Source organism: Ochotona princeps, chromosome 13 (genome assembly GCF_030435755.1).
Source record: "Ochotona princeps isolate mOchPri1 chromosome 13, mOchPri1.hap1, whole genome shotgun sequence".
NCBI lineage: Eukaryota > Metazoa > Chordata > Mammalia > Lagomorpha > Ochotonidae > Ochotona > Ochotona princeps.
The window spans coordinates 23205829-23224531 of record NC_080844.1 but is presented as its reverse complement, the minus strand read 5'-3'; the positions used below and the strand labels follow the sequence as shown (position 1 = coordinate 23224531).

General features: G+C 40.6%; 1 protein-coding gene across 1 annotated transcript in view; it reads left to right on the top strand.

The window, feature by feature from the left end:
* The window catches only part of IPMK (inositol polyphosphate multikinase), a 53930-nt gene that overhangs the window by 13837 nt on the left and 21390 nt on the right, over positions 1 to 18703 (top strand). Inside the window, exons 2-3 of the mRNA XM_004583391.3 lie at positions 2154 to 2239; positions 12884 to 12980. Coding sequence (XP_004583448.2) covers positions 2154 to 2239; positions 12884 to 12980 — 183 coding nt within the window. The remainder of the gene's footprint in view (positions 1 to 2153; positions 2240 to 12883; positions 12981 to 18703) is intronic.

Below are 18703 nucleotides of genomic sequence, written 5' to 3'. Positions count from 1 at the left end.
GTCTCATTTTAAATTTTTTTCCTTCAGTCCTTTTCATTGCAGTATTTTCATAATTGAGATTAAATACAATATGCAGTTCTTGGTGTATGTGAATACTTATGTTTAAATAATACTTTTAATAATAAAAGCAGTATATCCTTAGAAATTTCTGTACAATTACAAAAAAGTAAATAAAAATTGCCTAGGATATTCCTTGAGCACATAGGAACATTAACACATTCTGTAGTTTTAATCCTGTAGAATCTGTTAATTTTTCTTGTGGTAAACACGTAAGAATTTACCGTGCTTAAGTGTACAGTAGTGTTAACAGTGTGGCTGTACTTTGTTAGTGCACACAGAACTGTCTGATTGGGTAGTAGGAATTACCCAGAAGAAAGCCTTGTTTACTTGTAACAAGTAAAGAAGGCAGTGGGAACTGGTTTCTTACTGAAGCCGCCTTCCTGAGAAGCAGATTATAGCAAGGTTGGGGGATGTCCAGGGTGGGGAAGAGAGGGAGTGGAAGTGCTCTTCCTGCTCCAACTGCCTTCTTTCATACATTGTATGTTTAAAATCCTCAGACTCAGGATTCCTGGAGCTTGTTTTGGTTGACTGGTCATCTCTCCTCCCCCTTTCTCTTTCCCTCCCCCCAGAACAATGTTGCAAGATAAAGCTTTCCCGGAACATTCTCTGAAAAACAAGCTCTGACAAGTGAACTGTTTCAGAGTCTCTTACTCTGTTCCTGTGCCGCCTTTTTGACTAAATTCTATATTCTTGATTACTTGTACAACAAACTTTAGAACTTTCTCATTTTCTTATTTAAAAATTTATTCATTTATTGGAAAGTCAGATTTACAGAGAGAAGGAGAGATAGAAAGATCTTCCATCTGCTGGTTCACTTCCCAAGTGACTGCAATGGCCGGAGCTGAGCTGATCCAAAGCCAGGAGCCAGGAGTCTCCTCCAGGTCTTCCATGCAGGTACAGGATCCCAAGACTTTGGGCTGTCCTCAACTGCTTTTCCAGGCCACAAACAGGAAGCTGGAAGGGAAATGGAGCAGCTGGGACAACAAAGCACTCGTACTTTTGCCACTAGGCAATTGCGCTGTGGTCAAATGCCTTTCTTTTTGAAGGCTGGAAAATATTGGGTTGTGTGAAAAAAAAATCTATCTATTTATCTATCTATCTATCTATCTATCTATCTATATATATACACACATATATATACTTTTCTTTCAGTCCACAGACGTTTAGATTACTCTCTTCTCTTAAGTTGTTATGAATAATGCAATAATCAGTGTGTGTGTCTGTCTTGCATATTTTTCTGAGACTGTAGTAATTATTATTTTAAGGTGTTTAAATATTGTTCTACTGACCTTAGATGGTTGATTCTGATTTTCTCACTTTTTTGTGTTTGTGAAATTCTAGTATTTTAAAATTTAAATTTGGGAATGATTTTTCATGATGTAGTGATAGGGCCTGTGTTAATACACATGCTAACTTTAGAGCTTCCTAAGGGCTGGGCCGTCCCCAAACTGCTGCACCTGCCCTAGTCTGGTGCCTGTTCCCAGCCCTCACTGTTCCTGTTGGCTGTGTACCTGTGGAGTACGTGCACAGCTATGTGGAGTAAAGGTTGGAGATAATAAAACTAGGCTGGTTAACTCTTAAATTTTTTTTTTTTTAATTGGAAAGTAAGATCTACAGAGAGAAGGAGAGACAGAAAGATTTTCTGTCTGCTGGCTTACTCCCCCAAGTGGCCGCAATGGCCAGGGCTAAGCCAGTCTGAAGCCAGGAGCCTTCTTTGCGTCTGCCACACAGGTGTAGGGTCCCTAGCCTTGGGCCGTCCTTGACTGCTTTCCCAGGCCACATACAGGGAGCTGGAAGGGAAATGAAGCAGCCAGGATACAAACTAGTGCCCATATGGGATCTTGGTGCATGCAAAGCAAGGACTTTAGTCACTAGGCTACCACACCAGGCCCATTTATTTAACTCTTGTGTTTTGGTGCTTTGCCAATAAAAAATACTGAAACATGTTGGTTTAAAGTCCAAATCTATTAGGAAAAATTAAACATTATGTTTAAAAACTGGTTTATCTCTCACCTCAGGAACAAACTTATGTTGTGAAACAAGGTGTACTATTGTGAAGGAATTATTCACATTTTCTGATTTTTGTTCCATAGGTATACTACAGCATCCAGATGGCACAGTTTTGAAACAGTTACAGCCTCCTCCCAGGGGCCCAAGAGAGCTGGAATTCTATAATATGGTAAGTAGTTGTAAGAATTTCTGCAGTCAGGGTGTTATTCCAAGTTTTCTGGCATAAAAAAAGTATTTTTGGGCTGGCTTTGTGGTATACAACTATCCCTTTCAAATAAAATATATTTTATGCTATTTGCATGTTCTTGTGTATAACAGAAACTAAAGATTCATGAAAATAGTGCTTGGAATCTGCTTGTATCACCTGAACGTATTTTCTGTTTTGTGTAATTTGTTCTAGTTTTTTAAAGGTTTATTTATTATTTTTATTACAAAGTCAGATGTGCAGAGAGGAGGAGAGAGAGAGAGAGAAATATCTTCTGTCCGATGATTCACTCCCCAACTGACTGCAACGGCCAGTGCTGTGCAGATCCGAAGCCAGGAGCCAGGAACCTCCTCCAGGTCTCCCACGTGGGTGCAGGGTCCCAAGGCTTTGGGCCATCCTTGACTGCTTTCCCAGGCCACAAGCAGGGAGCTGGATGGGAAGTGGAGCTGCCGGGATTAGAACCGGTGCCCATATGGGATCCCAGCTTGTTCAAGATGAGGACTTTAGCTGCTAGGCCACGCCGCCGGGGCCTGTTCTGGTTTTTTGAAGGAGAAAAGGAGGGAGGAAAATACAAAAGAGAGAATAAATGATTTGCTGATGCCCCAGATCTCCACAATGGCCAGGGTTGGGCCAGGCCAGAGCCGTGAGCTAGGAGCTTCTTCCCAGTCCCCCACATGAATACAGGGCCCCAAGCACTCGGGCGTCTGCTGCTTTCCCAGGCACGCTAGTAGGCAGCTGGATTAAAAGTGGAGAATCAGGTGCCCTAATGGATGTCAGCATCATAGGTTGTAGCTTAGCATGCTGCAGCACAGTGCCAGCTCCTCCTGTGTACATCATACAAGTTTTTATTCAGAACTGTTAAAATGATGACGATGTATGGATTTGATCTATAGTTCTCAGATATACTGTGCTAGGTGTTTCTACTACAGAATTCCTGGGTCTTCTCTACATCCTGAAGTGTGTTGTGCTGCATCTCCATGTGGAGAGAGTGTATACTTCACGTGTCATTTGACTTGTGACTGGGGATGCATTGTAGTTTATTCATAGTATTCTGCGATGATTACTGACTCAAAGGAGTTTCATCAGCCCTAAATCAAACCTTTGCAAGTTAAGTCATGTTATAGAATTCCTGCCTGCCTCCAGCCCGGTAACCTCCAGTCTGCTCTCTAAATTTTCCTTTTCAAAGTGTTTCATATAAATGAATCCTGCAATATGTGACCTTTGACTTTTGCATAATGGAATGTTTAAGCATCCTGTACATTATAGCATATATTATGTGTTTTTCCTTCTGATGGCCAAGTTTGCTTCTCCGTTGAGCCATTGAAGGACGTTTGAGTTGTTTCATCTTTTTGCTTTTTGTTGGCAACACCCGCGTCGCCACGTACCCTGAGCCGAGCGGAGGGACTAGGGTTACAACACAGACAATACGCAGAGAGCCAACACGAGACAACACGCAGTACACAGAATGCCGATCGATGATAGATTGATCTTTATTGAAACTCCAGGCTTTCTTTTATACTCTGCCTTGCTCCTCCCAGTGTTTATCCAGTCCTTAAGAGGCCACCCTAAATCCATCGAGTTCCTCCCAGCAGTGGCCACCCTAAATCCCTTGAGTTCCTCCCAATGTTTATCCAGTCCTCTAGTGGCCACCCTAAATCCCTTGAGTTCCTCCCAGTGTTTATCCAATCCCTTGGCAGATAACTTGACAAATAGGAAGCAGGAACTTGCGGTTAAGCCAGTGGCTAGATGTATCAGGCCAAAATTGCTCATCCTGTTACCCTCTGAGAAACAAGCTAAGCTGTGGAGTTAATCCTTGGGAGACCGGGGCCTGCAGCTTTTGTTAATAGTATTGCTGTGAATATTTATGTAGAGTATTTTGCTTGAGTACTTGTTTTCAGTTTATTCGGATGTGATCTTACGAATGCAATTATTGGATCCTCCAACAATTACACATTTCATTTTTCTAGAAGCTTTCCGGCGGTTTGCAGAGTGGCAAACAGTAGTGTTGAGTGTATGAGACTTCTCCACTGACACTGTTTCTTTTGTTCAAATATAAAATGTTATCTCATTGTAGCTTGTTTTTGTTTGCATGTAAGCAACTTTTTATGTACTTTCTTGCTAAATTATATATCTTCTTCAAAGTAGTGCATATTCAGATATTTTGCTCATTGTTAGAATTGTCTCTTAAATTGTAGGAGTTGCTTACATGTGCTGGATATGAGTGCCATGGCAGAGGTTTGGCTCGCAGATACTTCTACCATTCTGCTGATTGTCTTTTTTGCTTTCTTGCTTGTATCCTTTGGAGCACAAACTTTTAAAATTGTTCGTGAAATCAAACTTATTTTTTGTTGCCTGCTTTTGGTATCCTATTTAAGAAATTTTTGCCTAATGTAGTGTTATTATGGCTTATACTCACTGTCTTCTAAGAATGAGTGAGGAAGGCATCCAGTTTAATTGTTTGCATGTAGAATTCTAGTTATCCCAACGTTGTTATGTTCCTTCTGCCTGAGTTTTCTTAGCAGTCTTGTTAAAAGTCAGGTGGCCTTCAATGTAAAGAAGTTATTAAAGAAATTCTTAATCCAGTCCTGAATTGCTGCCAGTAATAAAGGATGAATTTGGGATTGAGAGGCAGTAAACTGATAACTGGTACAGAGATCTTCCATCTGTAGGTTGATTTCCTCCCAGTGAAGATGTGAAGATTTCTTTGCTTTCTTCTTTTTTTTTTTTTTAAGATTTATTTATTTTTATTACAAAGTCAGATACACAGAGAGGAAGAGAGACAGAGAGAAAGATCTTCAATCAGTTGGTTCATTCCCCAAGTGGCTGTGACGGTTTATACTGAGGTGATCCAAAGCCAGGAGCCAGAAGCTTCTTCCGGGTCTCCCATGTGGATGCAGGGTCTCAAGGCTGTGGGCCATCCTCTGCTGCCTTCACAGGCCACAAGCAGGGAGCTGAATGGGAAGCAGGGCAGCTGAGACACAAACTGGCGCCCATATGGGATCCCAGCGCGTGCAAGGCAAGGACTTTAGCCACTTGGCTACTGTGCCAGGCCCTCGATTGTTTAACTGAGCAAAATGATATCCAGCTGCATTCATTTTGTTGTAAAAGACAGGATATCATTCTTTTTTGATGGCTGAATAGTATTTTGTAGTGAATGTATGCCACATTTTCTCTATCCAAGTATCAGTTGATGGATATGTGGGTTGATTCCATATTGTATCTCTTGTGAAGTGAGTTATGATAAATATAAGGGTACTAATAATTCTTTTATTTGCCTAATTCATTTCATTTGAATAAATTCCTAGGCATTGGATGGCCTGATCCTCTGGTATGGTATTCAGATTTCTGAGGAATCCCCACCCTGTCTTCATAATGGTTGTACTAGTCTGTATTTCCACTGACAGTGAATTAGGTTGCCTTTTCCTGACACTGTCACCAGCATTCTTTACTATTTGGTTTTTGGATGGCAGCCATTTCAGCTGGAGAGAGATGATATCTTATTGTGGTATTATTTGCATATCCCTGATGGCTAGTGATCCTGAATGTTTTTTCATGTGTTGGTCTTTTGTATTTCATTCTGTTCATATCTTTTGCTCATTTCTTAACACTTTATAATTTGCATAGTTAGCAAGCATTTTCCTCCATTCATTTTTTTTTCCCCCTCCATTCTTTTGATTGCCTGTTTGCTTGGTGGAGGATTTCCTTTGCAGTGTTGAAAGTTTCTAGTTTGTTAGAATCTCATTTGTTGATTTTTGCTGTGTTTTTAAAAAAATTGGTTTGAGATTTTGTGTTTATTGGAAAGGCAGATTTACAGAGAGAAGGAGAGAAATTCTCTGTCCTCTGGTTCATTCCCCAAATGGCTGCAACAGCTGGAACTGAGCTCATCTGAAGCCAAAAGATTTCTGATTCTTTTTCAATTTCTTGATGTAGGCATTATTTGCTGAAACTTCCCTCCTAATGCTGCTATTGTTGTGTTCCGTAAGTTTTGATATACTGTGTTGTCATTTCAGTTTCTTTCTAAGAGTTTTTTGATTTACATTTTGGTTGCTTCTGTGGCTGTTCATTCAGGACCATATTTTGTTGTCAGACTCAGTGTTGTATTTTCTCTAAAGCTTATTTTTGTTTTAGATAATTATTTTTAAAAAAGAGTTATTTATTTTTATTGGAAAGTTTTACAGAGAGAAAGGCCATCCATCTGCAGGTTCACTCCCCAAGTGGCCGCAACAGCCAGAGCTCAGCTGATCCAAAACCCGGAGCAGGAGCTTCTTCCAGGTCTCCTATGCGGGTGCAGGGTCCCAAGGCTTTGGGCTGTCCTCGACTGCTTTCCAAGGCCACAAGCAGGGAGCTGGATGGGAAGTGGAGTTTCTGGGGCCTGAACTGGCGCCCTTGTGGGATGCAGGCTCCTGCAAGGTGAGGATTTAGTCACTAGGCTACTGCACCGGGACCATTTTCTAGAATTTTGAAAGTTAATTTCCAGTTTCATTTCATGTAGTCAAAGAAGATAGATGGTATGGTTTCAGTTTTTTTTTTTTTTTAATTTGTTGAGGCTTACATTATGGGCTATCCAGGAAAAATTCATGCACCTGAGAAAAGAATGTGTATTCTTTGGTAGTGCCATGGTGTGCTCTGTAGGTATCAGTTACAGCCATTTGATCGATACTATACCTCTGTTGTTTGTTGAATTTCTGTCTGACTGGTCTATCCATTGATGTGGGGTGTTGATGTTTCCCATTATTATTATATTGTAGCCAATGTTTCCCTAAAGATCCATTATCAGATGTTAAAATAGCAAGGGGACCTAGCATTGGGTACTCATGTTGAATTGATCTCTTAATCATTACATAATGCCCTTCTTTGTGTCTTTAAACAGTTTGTGTGCTTAAGCCTGTTTTATCTGATGTTAGGATAGAACTGTTTGGTTTTGCTTTCCATAAGCATGGAATATCTTTTTCTATCCTCTAACTCTGTCTGTATCTTTGTTAGGTTCTTGTAGGCAGCAAATAGCTGGGTCTTGCTTTTTGATTCATTCAGTCTTGTATCTTTTAGTTGACGATTTTAGGCCATTCACATCTAAGCTTATTGATAAGAAACTATTTGTTCCTGCTTTTTCTTTCCCCATGTTTATTCCTATTGTCTGTTTTGGATTTTCTTTGTGGTTTTACTGAGAGATTTTCTGCCTTCACATTTCTCTCATAAAGATGACTGTCTCTCTTTGTAGCCCATCCTTAAGAACCATTTGTAAGTTTGGATGAGTAGTTAAAAGAATTCTTTCAATTTCTTTACTTTCTTAAAAAATTGTTTTTAAAATGCAGATTTATAGGCAGAAGGAGAGACAGAGAATCTTGCCTATGCTGGTTCATTCCCCAGATGGCTGCAATGCCCAGAGCTAAGCCAATCTGAAGCTAGGAGCTTCTTCTGAGTCTCTCATGTGGGTGGAGGAGCCCAAAGACTTGAACCAACTTTTGCTGTTTTCCCAGACTGTGAACAGGGAGCTGGATAGGAAGAGAGCAGCCAGGACTAGAACTGGCACCCATATGGGATGCCAGGTGATGCAAGGCGGAGGATTATTAGTCTGTTGAGCCACCATGCTTACCCTCCCCTCCCGTTTGGGGTGGGGCATACTTATTTCACCTTCATTTGTGAATGTGAGCTTCTCTGGGTACAGTATTCTGGGCTGACAGTTTTTTTCTTTTAGGACTTGGACTGTACCTCTCCATTCTCTCCTAACCTGTAGGAGAAATCAGCTCTTAGTCTTAATGGGAATCCTCTGAAGGTAATCTGCTGTTTCTCTCCTGCAAATTTGAGAATGTTTTCTTTTTGCTGTACTATTGAAAGATTGACTGTAATGTGTTGTGGTGAAGATCTTTTCTGATCATGTCTGTTAAGAGTTCTATGTACTTCCTGTATTGGATGGCTACATTTTTCTAAAATAGGGATGTTTTGTGTCATTACTTTACTGAATATACCTTCTGATTCATTCTGTTTCTATGCCTTCAGAAACTCCCAAGACATGTATTTGGTTGTTTGATAATATCGCGTGAAATCTGAATACTGTTTTCAGTTTTTCTAATTTTTTTCTTTTTAGTATTTTGTTCGACTATTTCCAAGAGTTTGTCTTTTAGCTCAGATACTCATCTGTATCACCAATTTGTTGCTAAGACTTTCCATTTCATTTTCTGACTCTGAGTTCTTCATTTCAAACATTTCAGATTGATTTATCTTCAACATCTTTGTAGCTTGGCAAAATTTTTCACCCATGTCCTATATGAATTTCTTTGTCTCATGTATTAGTATTAGTTTCTCTGTGTTTTTTGACTGATCTTATGGTTATTGTTGGAATTTCTTTTTGTGCATTTCATCAATGGGCTCATCGTGCTCATTCTAAAGTTCCCTGTGGGGTGTCATTGTTTTCCTTGTTATGTTTCTTGTGTCTCTGCATTTATTTTTAGGCATTTGTGGGAACATTTGTTGGTTTTCTTCTCTTATGCATTATGGCATTTATCCCTGAAAGGTGCCTTTGTGACTTCTTCAGTGGATATCCAGGGACATGTGCTGGGTGAGACCAGGAAGCTGTGCTCAATGCTCAGCGAAAGAGAAAGAAGCCAGAGTGACACCCAAGATTGACATAGCAGGTCTCAGTCTCCTTTTCCATCAGCACAGTAGGGGGTATGATCACTTCCACCAGATAATTACAGCCTTACTCGCTCTGCCAAGGTGATTAATTCCTGGGATTAGCCCACAGTGGTCCCAGCCCCACCTACAGAGGCACAGGAACCACGCTAACAATCTGTGTGGTTCTCAGTGTGAGGCTGCACTCAGGGAGCTTTTAGAATGATTGCCCAGAGAACCAGATCCAACCCTTGGCCCATCGTGCAGTCCCAGAATTCCCACAGTCATAGTCCTGCATACCTGCCCTGTCCATGGATAAAACAGGTGTGTTCCCAAAGTTAGCTGCCTGCTTGTGCTCTACCTTGGCAGTTTAAGCCCTAGAGCTTGTGACAGAGTGAGGGGGAATGGAGTACTTCAAGGCCTTAATGGTTTCCAGTGCTCTCCCAACCTTTCAGGCTGGAGTCAGCGCCATTGGGGACTGTGGTATCCTGATATGTAGGCACACATCTGTGACCGACCACTCAGTCTTCCTGGGATTGTTATGATAGCAGTTTCTCCCTGATCATCACTAGTTGCCCTTGCTGGGTATAGGGAGAAAGAAATGCACTGTCCCTTCACAGTGTTGGGTGGGTACCCTGACCCCTCCCCTCCCCCCAGGACGCCAGGCGGGACTGAGTCAGTGTGTTCTGCAAGATTCTCCCTCAGCCAATAGTGCCAGTGACGTGGGCTGAAGTCCCTTCTGCCTTGCTCCCAGAAGATGACTGTCTTCCAGCCACAGCTAAGGGAGTGGTGGGTGTTGTCTTCGCTCATTGCTGAGTGTTTGTACTGTCCCACTGCTTCATGACATCTCTCTTCTTTCTGTAGAATTTCTTTCCAATTATCCTTGGAAATGCACTTCTATTTTTTTCTGTTACCTTCCCTGGTGAAAATCAGCATTTGTTTTCCCTGTTCAGCCATCTTGGATTCCTTTCTTATCTATTTTATTGAATGGTTCAGATTCCTTAAATACTTGGTAGAACTTACCTGTAATAAGGGCAGCAAGCTAATGTCTATCCCTACCTTTCCTTTGTTTTCTGTCTCTTCTCTCTCCCTCCTCAGTCCCCTTCAGTCACCACCTGTTTTCGATTTATTCTTTCTTTACCTCTTTCCTAGGGAGTTATAGATATTTAATCAATGATTCAGTTGATTTAAACATCTGCAAAATTTTTTACATAGAAGTAATTATAGTTGATTAGGTTTTTATATGTAATTACCCATCTGACAAAGATCTTCATAGTATTTTTTGTTGTTGTCTCTGTTCTGGCTATCAATCCCCTTTATTTTCTGTTTTTATTTGCTGCTTCCTTGGGTTTTTTGTTTTGTTTTTTTCTTTCTTTTTTTTTATGTCAGCCTTCCTGCCAGCACTATTGTTATGTTATCGTGGTTGGAAAAGGGAAAAGATATTTGAGGTTTTTTCACTATTCATTTTAAAGTATTTTTTATTATCTGTGTTTCAGGGTAGTAACTCTGTCCTCTGGTCTGCTTGGTCCCTGAGCTGACAGACCCCTTCAAAAGTTCACGATGGGGACTTGAACCTGCCAAACATGGACTCAGATGGAGTTCCTGGCTCAAGACCAAAATACATTTTCACCCTTCCCCCAACTTAGCTGCACTTTTTTTTTTTTTAAATCTGTTACACTCTTATTTTTGCTATCCCTTTATGGGAAGGTGTTTGGATTATTGCAACACAGCAGGCAAGATAAATACAAGCCCTATTCCTTGAAAAAAAGAAAAAAAGAAAGAAAGGATTCATTTATTTATTTGCAGGGCAGAGAGAAATCTTTCATCCGCTGTTTTATTTCCCAGCTGGTCCCAGTGGCTGAGGCTGGGCTAGGTCAAAGGCAGGAGCCAGAAACTCTATCTGAGTCCTTATTTTGGTAGGGACCCAAGCACTTGGCCTGTCCTTCCCTGCTTTTCCAGGCACATTAGCCATGAGTTGGATCAGAAGCAGAACAGCTGAGACATGAACTGGTGCTATGTTATGGGATGCTGGCTTTGTAAGCACTGACTTAAACCGATGTATCACAATGCCCATCCCAGTCGTGCTACTTAAACATTCTTGTAACAGAGCAGTTAGGATACCATTTGGGACACCCACTTAAAACAAATGCCTGGTTTAAGTCTTGACCCTGTTTTAATGCAAATTCCTGTTAGTAGCACTTGCTGGGTCCTTGCTACTGATGTATGAGATCTCAATTCAGTTCTCCGTTCCTGGCTTTAGCCTGGTTCAAGGCAGGCCTCGGGGACAATGAACACAGTGATTTCAAGATCTCTTTCTATCATTCTGCTTTTCAAATAAAAAGAAAAACTTTCATATGAGAAGTAAACATTTTAAGACTTATTTATTCAAAGGCACAGTGCAGAGGAAAAAAAAAAATTGATTCACTGGTTCCCTGTCAAATGGGATAATGGCTAGGGCTGGAATTCTGTGCATGTCTCCTGTGGATGACAAGGGCCCAGGAGACTGAGCTTCTTGCACTATTTTCCCCGTCACGTCAGCAGGGAGTTGGATCAGAAGTACAGTGACTGAGATTCAAATTGGTACATATATGGGAGGCTAGTGTTACAAATGGGAAGTTAGCACACAGTACCACAATACTGGCCCCAATTACAAATATTTAAAGAGAAAATGTACTATCTCTGTTGTGTTTCTGTTATGGAGCTAAACTAATTTTAAATACATTTCATAATTTTTCGTAATTGTATGGAGGCAATACATATCATGCACTTATATTACTGCACCTAATGAATGTGCTAAACATGTATATACGTGTCATATACCTTTTGTTTCAGTGTTAACTATGTCATAAACTTCACATAAGTTTATAAAGATCTGAATATTTGTTGAGTCCACTAGACTCAGTTCTGTAGAGTTAATGTTATATGTAACTACTTGACTATGATTTAACATAAATTTTCATAATCATTTTACATCAGGTAATGTTCATGGTCTTAGATAATTTGGAGAATATTTAAAAGGAATTTATTGGATAAAATGTCTGCCAAGCTATTTGCTTTTAATCTATTTTGAAGTTTGTATTTTCTTGCTTTATTTTTAATAATTTTTTTTATAATGATTACATGGTTTATGAAGGTGGGAAGTTTCTATTTTCATTTGAAAGGCAGGGAGAGAATCAGACTTACTGTGTTAAAGGAAGATATTTTTAAATTTTAAAGTACTTATGTTTAAATGTTGTTAAAGGATAATATTTTTAAATTTAAACCTATTTATGTTTAAATGTTTGTTACATAGTGAGGGGATTGCAGAGCAATGTGGGTCTCCGGGTGGGATGTGGAGGGATTAGGGGTTAGGAGAGGGAAAAGACCCCTCCTTTTCTCCTCTAACTGCAGGGGTAGAAATATGCTGGGCTGGGGGATCAGGGAGATGCTGCACCATTCCTTACTGCCAGATCATATTAGTGCCAAGGGACAGAGATGGTCCCCTGATCTGTCCAAGGGACCAAAAGGATATTTTAAAAGAAGGTAAAACCACAATTCCCTTAGCAATATAAAGTAAATACATGTTTAAGATTTATTTAATGAGGAAAATAGGCAGATATTAAAGCTGTTACAAAAGAGAAGAAAGTCCATATTGATTTGGAATAAGGGGGAGAATATGATAACAATTTAAGGAAATTATCTGTACCTCCTTTGGTCAGAGTTATTTGCATTTCTGTCTATAAACAGAAATTATCTTCTTTATTCTCATTGATTTACAGCTTGCATAGCTGTAAAACAGTTCAAAGATACTGAAGCCCTGGTATTATATGTTGTCAAAGGAGATTTTGACAGATATAGCATAGTTTTTACTCAAAATACAGTAATCTCTTATTACATGTTTACTTCCTGCTGGATTTTGTGCCATGGGAGTAGTGACTCAGTTGTATTATGAGAAGTGTAGGGCTGTTATAAAGGGCCTTATATGTATGAGAGATTAACAAGTGTACATTTTTATTTCAGGTGTATGCTGCTGATTGTGATGACAGTGTTCTTCTAGAGCTACGAAAATATTTGCCGAAATATTATGGCATTTGGTCACCTCCCACTGCACCAAACGGTAATATTCTCATGAAACCTTCATTTTTAGTTTTAATTGCGGAAAGTGGAGTTTTTGAAGGCTTTGTGTAAACCCAAACTAACTCTGTAATATAAAAAAATACATAGTATGTATTTTTCTTTCTATTGTCTAAGCAAAAAATATTTGCTTTTCATTGCATTTTAAATAGTAAATAGTAAAACTTTTTATGATTTTATCCCTAATTCTCAACATATTTCTACATCCTTCACCTCCAGGCTTTAAATTGGAATCTCATGAGAAATGCTGGTGATAAGTTTCATGGAGGATAAAAGGATCTATATTAGGGACACTGAGTTTTTTTTTTTTTAAAGATTTATTTATTTTCATTGGAAAGTCAGATATTCAGAGAGGAAGATCATTTGCCTGCTGGCCAGAGCTCAGCTGATCTGAAGCCAGGATCCAGGAGCTTCTTCCAGGTCTCCCATGCGGGTACAGGATCCTTAGGCTTTGGGCCGTCCTCTACTGCTTTCCCAGGCCACAAGCAGGGAGCTGTATATGAAGTGGAGCAGCCAAGATATGAATCTGTGCCCATATGGGATCCTGGTGCATGCAAGGTGAGGACTTTAGCCTCTAGGCTACTGTGCCAGGCCCAAGGACACTGACTTTTTCTTTTTTAATATTAGTTAATGCTTGAAGCAATATTTGCACCTTCAAATCCTTTGCCGGAACAGACAAAGAACTCAATTAAAGGAGCAACAGGATAGCCAAACCCTTGATGACAGTGATTGGAAAGGATTTCAAACTTGAATGGACATAAGAATAACCTATAGTGGCCAGCATTTGTAACCCTGGATATTCCACTTCCAGTCCAGCTCCCTGCTGATGTGCTAGATCTTTGGGCTCCTGTGGCAGAGCTGATGGCATTCCAGGCTCCTGTGTGGCCATCTGGGGAGTGAACCAAGAGAATGAAACTTGCTCTCTCTTTCTCTGCCCCTCTCTCCCTCTCTGTCTGTAACTCTACATTTAATGACCTTTAGGATAGCAAAAGGATTACCTATTTCCTGGTTCAAATGCAAATTTTAATTATGCAGCTGTGTATTGGAAGTAACTGATAACATTGTAAATAAAAGCTGTAGATTTCTGTGCTGGAGATATTGAACCAATGTTGAGAATGAAAAGGTACTCCCATTTTGAGCTGGTTCCTTTTGGTTCTTGCCTTTCTTTCACTGGTCAACTTCCTTTGTCAAGGGACAGGAAATCCTTAAAAGGGGATCTGGGTATCTCCCTGGGAATATCCTCACCTAGGTGATAGCAACTTCTCTGTTCCCTTGGGTGTTTAGGATTCTTCTGTACTTTAGTCACTTGGGAAAAAAAGAAAGCGAGTTGAGGTTCTTTCACTACAGGTTGAAAATGCTTATTTGAAGTGCTTTGGATAGAAAAGTTTCAAATTGTAGATTTTCGAATATTTACACATGAATTTTGGGATATTTTTGGGTTAAGACTCACATCTAAACATAAAATTCATTTATGTTTAATTTGTTTCTTATAACTTATAGGTAGCTTTTTTAGTATTTTTAGTTTTAGCTTAAAGGTATTCTAAATTTTGTTTATTTTTTAATTGGAAAAGCCTGTTTTACAGAGAGAGGGGAGACAAAAAGATCTTCCATTCACTGTTTCACTCTCCAAATGGCTGCAATGGCCAGAGCTGAGCTAATCCCAGGCCAGGAGACTGGAGTTTCTTCGGCTCACCCCTCCATGTGAGAAGTGATTCCAACGTCCCCACACGTGGGTTTGCAAGGCTTTGGTCATCCTCTGGTGCTTTCCCAGGCTATAAGCAGGAAGCTTGATGGGAAATGGAGCAGCTGGGATACAAACTGGCGCCCATAAAGGGTCCCAGCACTTGATGGGAGAGAATTAACTAATTGAGCAATAGCACCTGGCCAAAAGGTAAATTTTTATAGTACTTTCATGTTCCCTGCACACATAACTTGAAGGTACATGTTTTTGTGTTTTTCGCATTTTGGCTGCAAGCAGCCTGACGCATGAGTTCAAGTGTGGGAGTTTCTAACTGCTGTTGTGTCGGTCCTCAGAAGGTTTCACATTTTAAAGCATTTTGCCTTTTAGATTTTCTCAGTAGGAATGCTCAACATGTACTACTCCCTTCCCTTCGTCCTTCCCCTCTCTTCTTCATTAAATTAATGACATCGTTTACTTTCTGATTTTTCTTTAGGCACTTTACAGGTTTAGGATACAGGTTTTAAAACTGATAATTTTTTAAGACTTCATGATAGTATGTTGAGAGTTGTCAAATACTAAAAACTTACTGAACAAAGTATTATAGCATAACTTAAATCATGAGAATTGTTAGCCAGTAAGGAAAGCTTTCTTCTCTCAATTTTTTATGACAAATTTATTGAGATAATTTACGCAACATAAGACCTATGTAAGGCATAAAATTGTATGGGTTTTAGCGTGTTCACAGTCGTAGACTCAGCACCATTATTTATTTTAAGAATAATACCAGTAATGTGGGAGAAGGTTTCCCATATATTATAATTTGGGGCAGTTGTCTACTGATTTCAAGCTAATCAAATATGATAAATCTCATTTGTACATGTGTGTAGATACATAGTGCATGTAACATCAAACGTCTTTAAGTATTGGTAGTTATCAACCTGGTTTGAGCAAACTGAATGTTTTGAAATGCATTTTGTGATTAATTGATAGGCTTCTGAATCTATCAAGTTTCATGAAACAGAGTCAAATTTCATGAAACAAACTGGCCCACTTGTTTGTTCTCTTCCTTCTCTTTCACCAACTTTGGGGACTTCTTTTTTACTTTCAACTTCTTTTGTTCTCAGAAGTGGTTGATGATTAACATAGAAAAGCAGAAATATCTGTGATTTTCCATTTGGAGTCATATTGGGGCCTTGGTTCCTTGTCTACCGTTTCTTTTCTGGAAAGTTCAGAAATAAAGATGAAGCTAATACTTAATATATTTTCAAGATAGTGTAGACAGAAACCTAACAAAAGATGGAACCATATTTTCATAATTTATTAAGTTATTAATATTCATTTATGCATCTAAATCATTCCTCCTTCAATTCCCTAAATACCCTTCCTCTTGTCTTTTGTTGCGGGGTGTAAGAGAGATCGGCCAGACAAGTCTAGGCAGTAGTAAGTGGTCTTTTTTTTTTTAAAGATTTATTTTTATTACAAAGTCAGATATACAGAGAGAGGAGGAGAGACAGAGAGGAAGATCTTCCGTCCGATGATTCACTCCCCAAGTGAGCCGCAACGGGCCGGTGCGCGCCGATCCGAAGCCAGGAACCTGGAACCTCTTCCAGGTCTCCCACGCGGGTGCAGTGTCCCAAGGCTTTGGGCCGTCCTCGACTGCTTTCCCAGGCCACAAGCAGGGAGCTGGATGGGAAGTGGAGCTGCTGGGATTAGAACCGGCACCCCATATGGGATCCCGGGGCTTTCAAGGCGAGGACTTTAGCCGCTAGGCCACTGTGCCGGGCCCAAGGGGTCTTAATTAACCAAGCTTGATTATAGCAGTACCCACCAGAAATAAGCACATGAAAAGTCACCACGGTAACCGAGTCTGAATCAAAACCCTGTGAGGAACAAATGGTCATTACTGTGAAATCCGTCCATTAAGCCTATGTGCTGGCTTCTCTAACAGTATAGATTATCTTAAGAGACATGCAGCGAACAACCTGGACACATTCACAAAGCTGTGAACATTTGCCTTTTCCTGGCTTCTCTGTCCACATTCCATTACTGCCAGGCCTCACCTCTCCTGGAACTCTTGAAAGCATGGAAATTAGAAATACAAAACATATTAGCATTTGCATCTTTGTTGACTCCCCAAAGCAGTGAAGAGAGGGTGAGGAATACAGACATACGGGGGCCATGTTCAGGGGCCAAAGCCAGAGAGCAAGAGGGTTCTCAGGAGGTCTAGAGTTGGAACTCAAGATCAAAGGAAGCACATGGTCAAGAAAGCCCCTCTCTATCATGGGCCTTAATGAGGGCTTGGGACCAAGAGAGCCCTTCCCCATCATGGGTCTTTATGAGGGCTTGGGAGTGGTGTGGTTGTACAACAACACAATACCACCCCCTCCTCAAGTTCCAGATGATGATAGGTGAGTGTCATTTGACTCAATAGGTGAGCAGAAAGAATTACATAGTTGGGAGCAGAGGGATGGCTTCCAAGGTCATGACCTGAACTAGCTGCCTAAGACCTTATGGTCTTTAAGATAACTGTGCTTTTCATCTTTACTATTATTTATGTTTGAAAATTTTTTTCCATAATTCAGATAATTGCATTTTTTTCTATAATACTGGGAACTTTCTTGCCTATCTTTGAATGCCAGTAGAAAATTTTGTGAAGCAAGTTTTTAAAATTTGTAGTAATTTATAAAACACTATTATATCAAGATAGTTAGACTAATGAAGTACATTTACAAAATAGGAAAGTTTCCTTCATCCATATTAATGTTATATAATCTTATACTTTGATCAAAGGCATGGAGCAACTAGATATATTATAGATGTTAATAATGCCCTGGATAAAAACCACTGTGAAATCTTACTGCTTCCCTTAAAAGAGAATAAAATTTGTGTGTTGGAACAGTTGGCAGTTATTTTTTTGTTCTTTATCTCCTCAAAATTGAAGAACTATAGAAATTCTATATATGCTTTCCATAAACTTCTAAATTTATTTACGCATTTCATTTATTTGAAAGGTAGAGAAGAAGAAGGGTAGGGCCAGGTTGAAGCTAAGAACTGGAAATGCAGTTTAGGTCTCCTGCTTGGTTAGCAGGGACCCAACTGCTTGGGCTGTCAGTGTTGCTTTTCAGGGTGTACTTAGCAGGAAGACATAATCAGGAATTGAGCTGCTACTTGAACTCAGAGGCAGGACCACAAGCAACATTTTAGTTGCTGTGCCTGTGCCTCCCCCACACTCCATTCTGGTGCTCAGTGTCAACAGCGGGTGATATGAAATTGCCCTGCCTGGTTCGCCCCCAACCTGAGCCAAATATATGGTGCTGCTGGGTACCATTCCGTGGCCTGCTCTGGGCTGCTCCCTATCATGGTTCTTGTGCTCAGCTTCAGGGACTATGTCCCTGCAGAGGAGTTGCCCAAACTCCTCATCAGAACCTCTTCCAGTGCCAGATCTCACACACACTGGTGGGTCCATAGGCCAGCCCTACTTAGTCTCCTCCTGTCCTAGCACGAACAGTGGCCTTTCCTGATGGGCCCTCACCCATTCCGGTTTTTACTGTTGGGTGTTACAGGCTAGCCAAGCCTGGTCCACACCCAGCCACAGTTCACACTGACTCTGCATGGGCAGAGACCTAGCCTAGCCCATTCTATACCCACCCTGGTTCTCATGAGCACCAGTGTGTGCTGGAATCTAGCCCAGTCTGGTGCATGGTAGTAACATGCACCACACTGCAGCAGTCCACACTTGTGCTTATAGACACTGCAGCCATGCTCAGACTAGAGAGCAGCCCCCAGTCTGGTCTTCGCAGTCATCAGTGGGAACCACGACCCAGCCAGGGCATCCCCTTTGCTCCCAACGAGGCCTATCCCCAGCCATAGATTGTGCGCATGGTTTCTTTGACCCATCCTGGCATAGTTCCTCCCCTATCTTGGCCTTTGCCTTTAGATGCTGTATCCTGGCCTGACCTGGCCTGCCTCCCGTCCTAACTCTCACTGGAGGGTGCTGACACCTGGTGCTTCCCAGTCTGCACCCA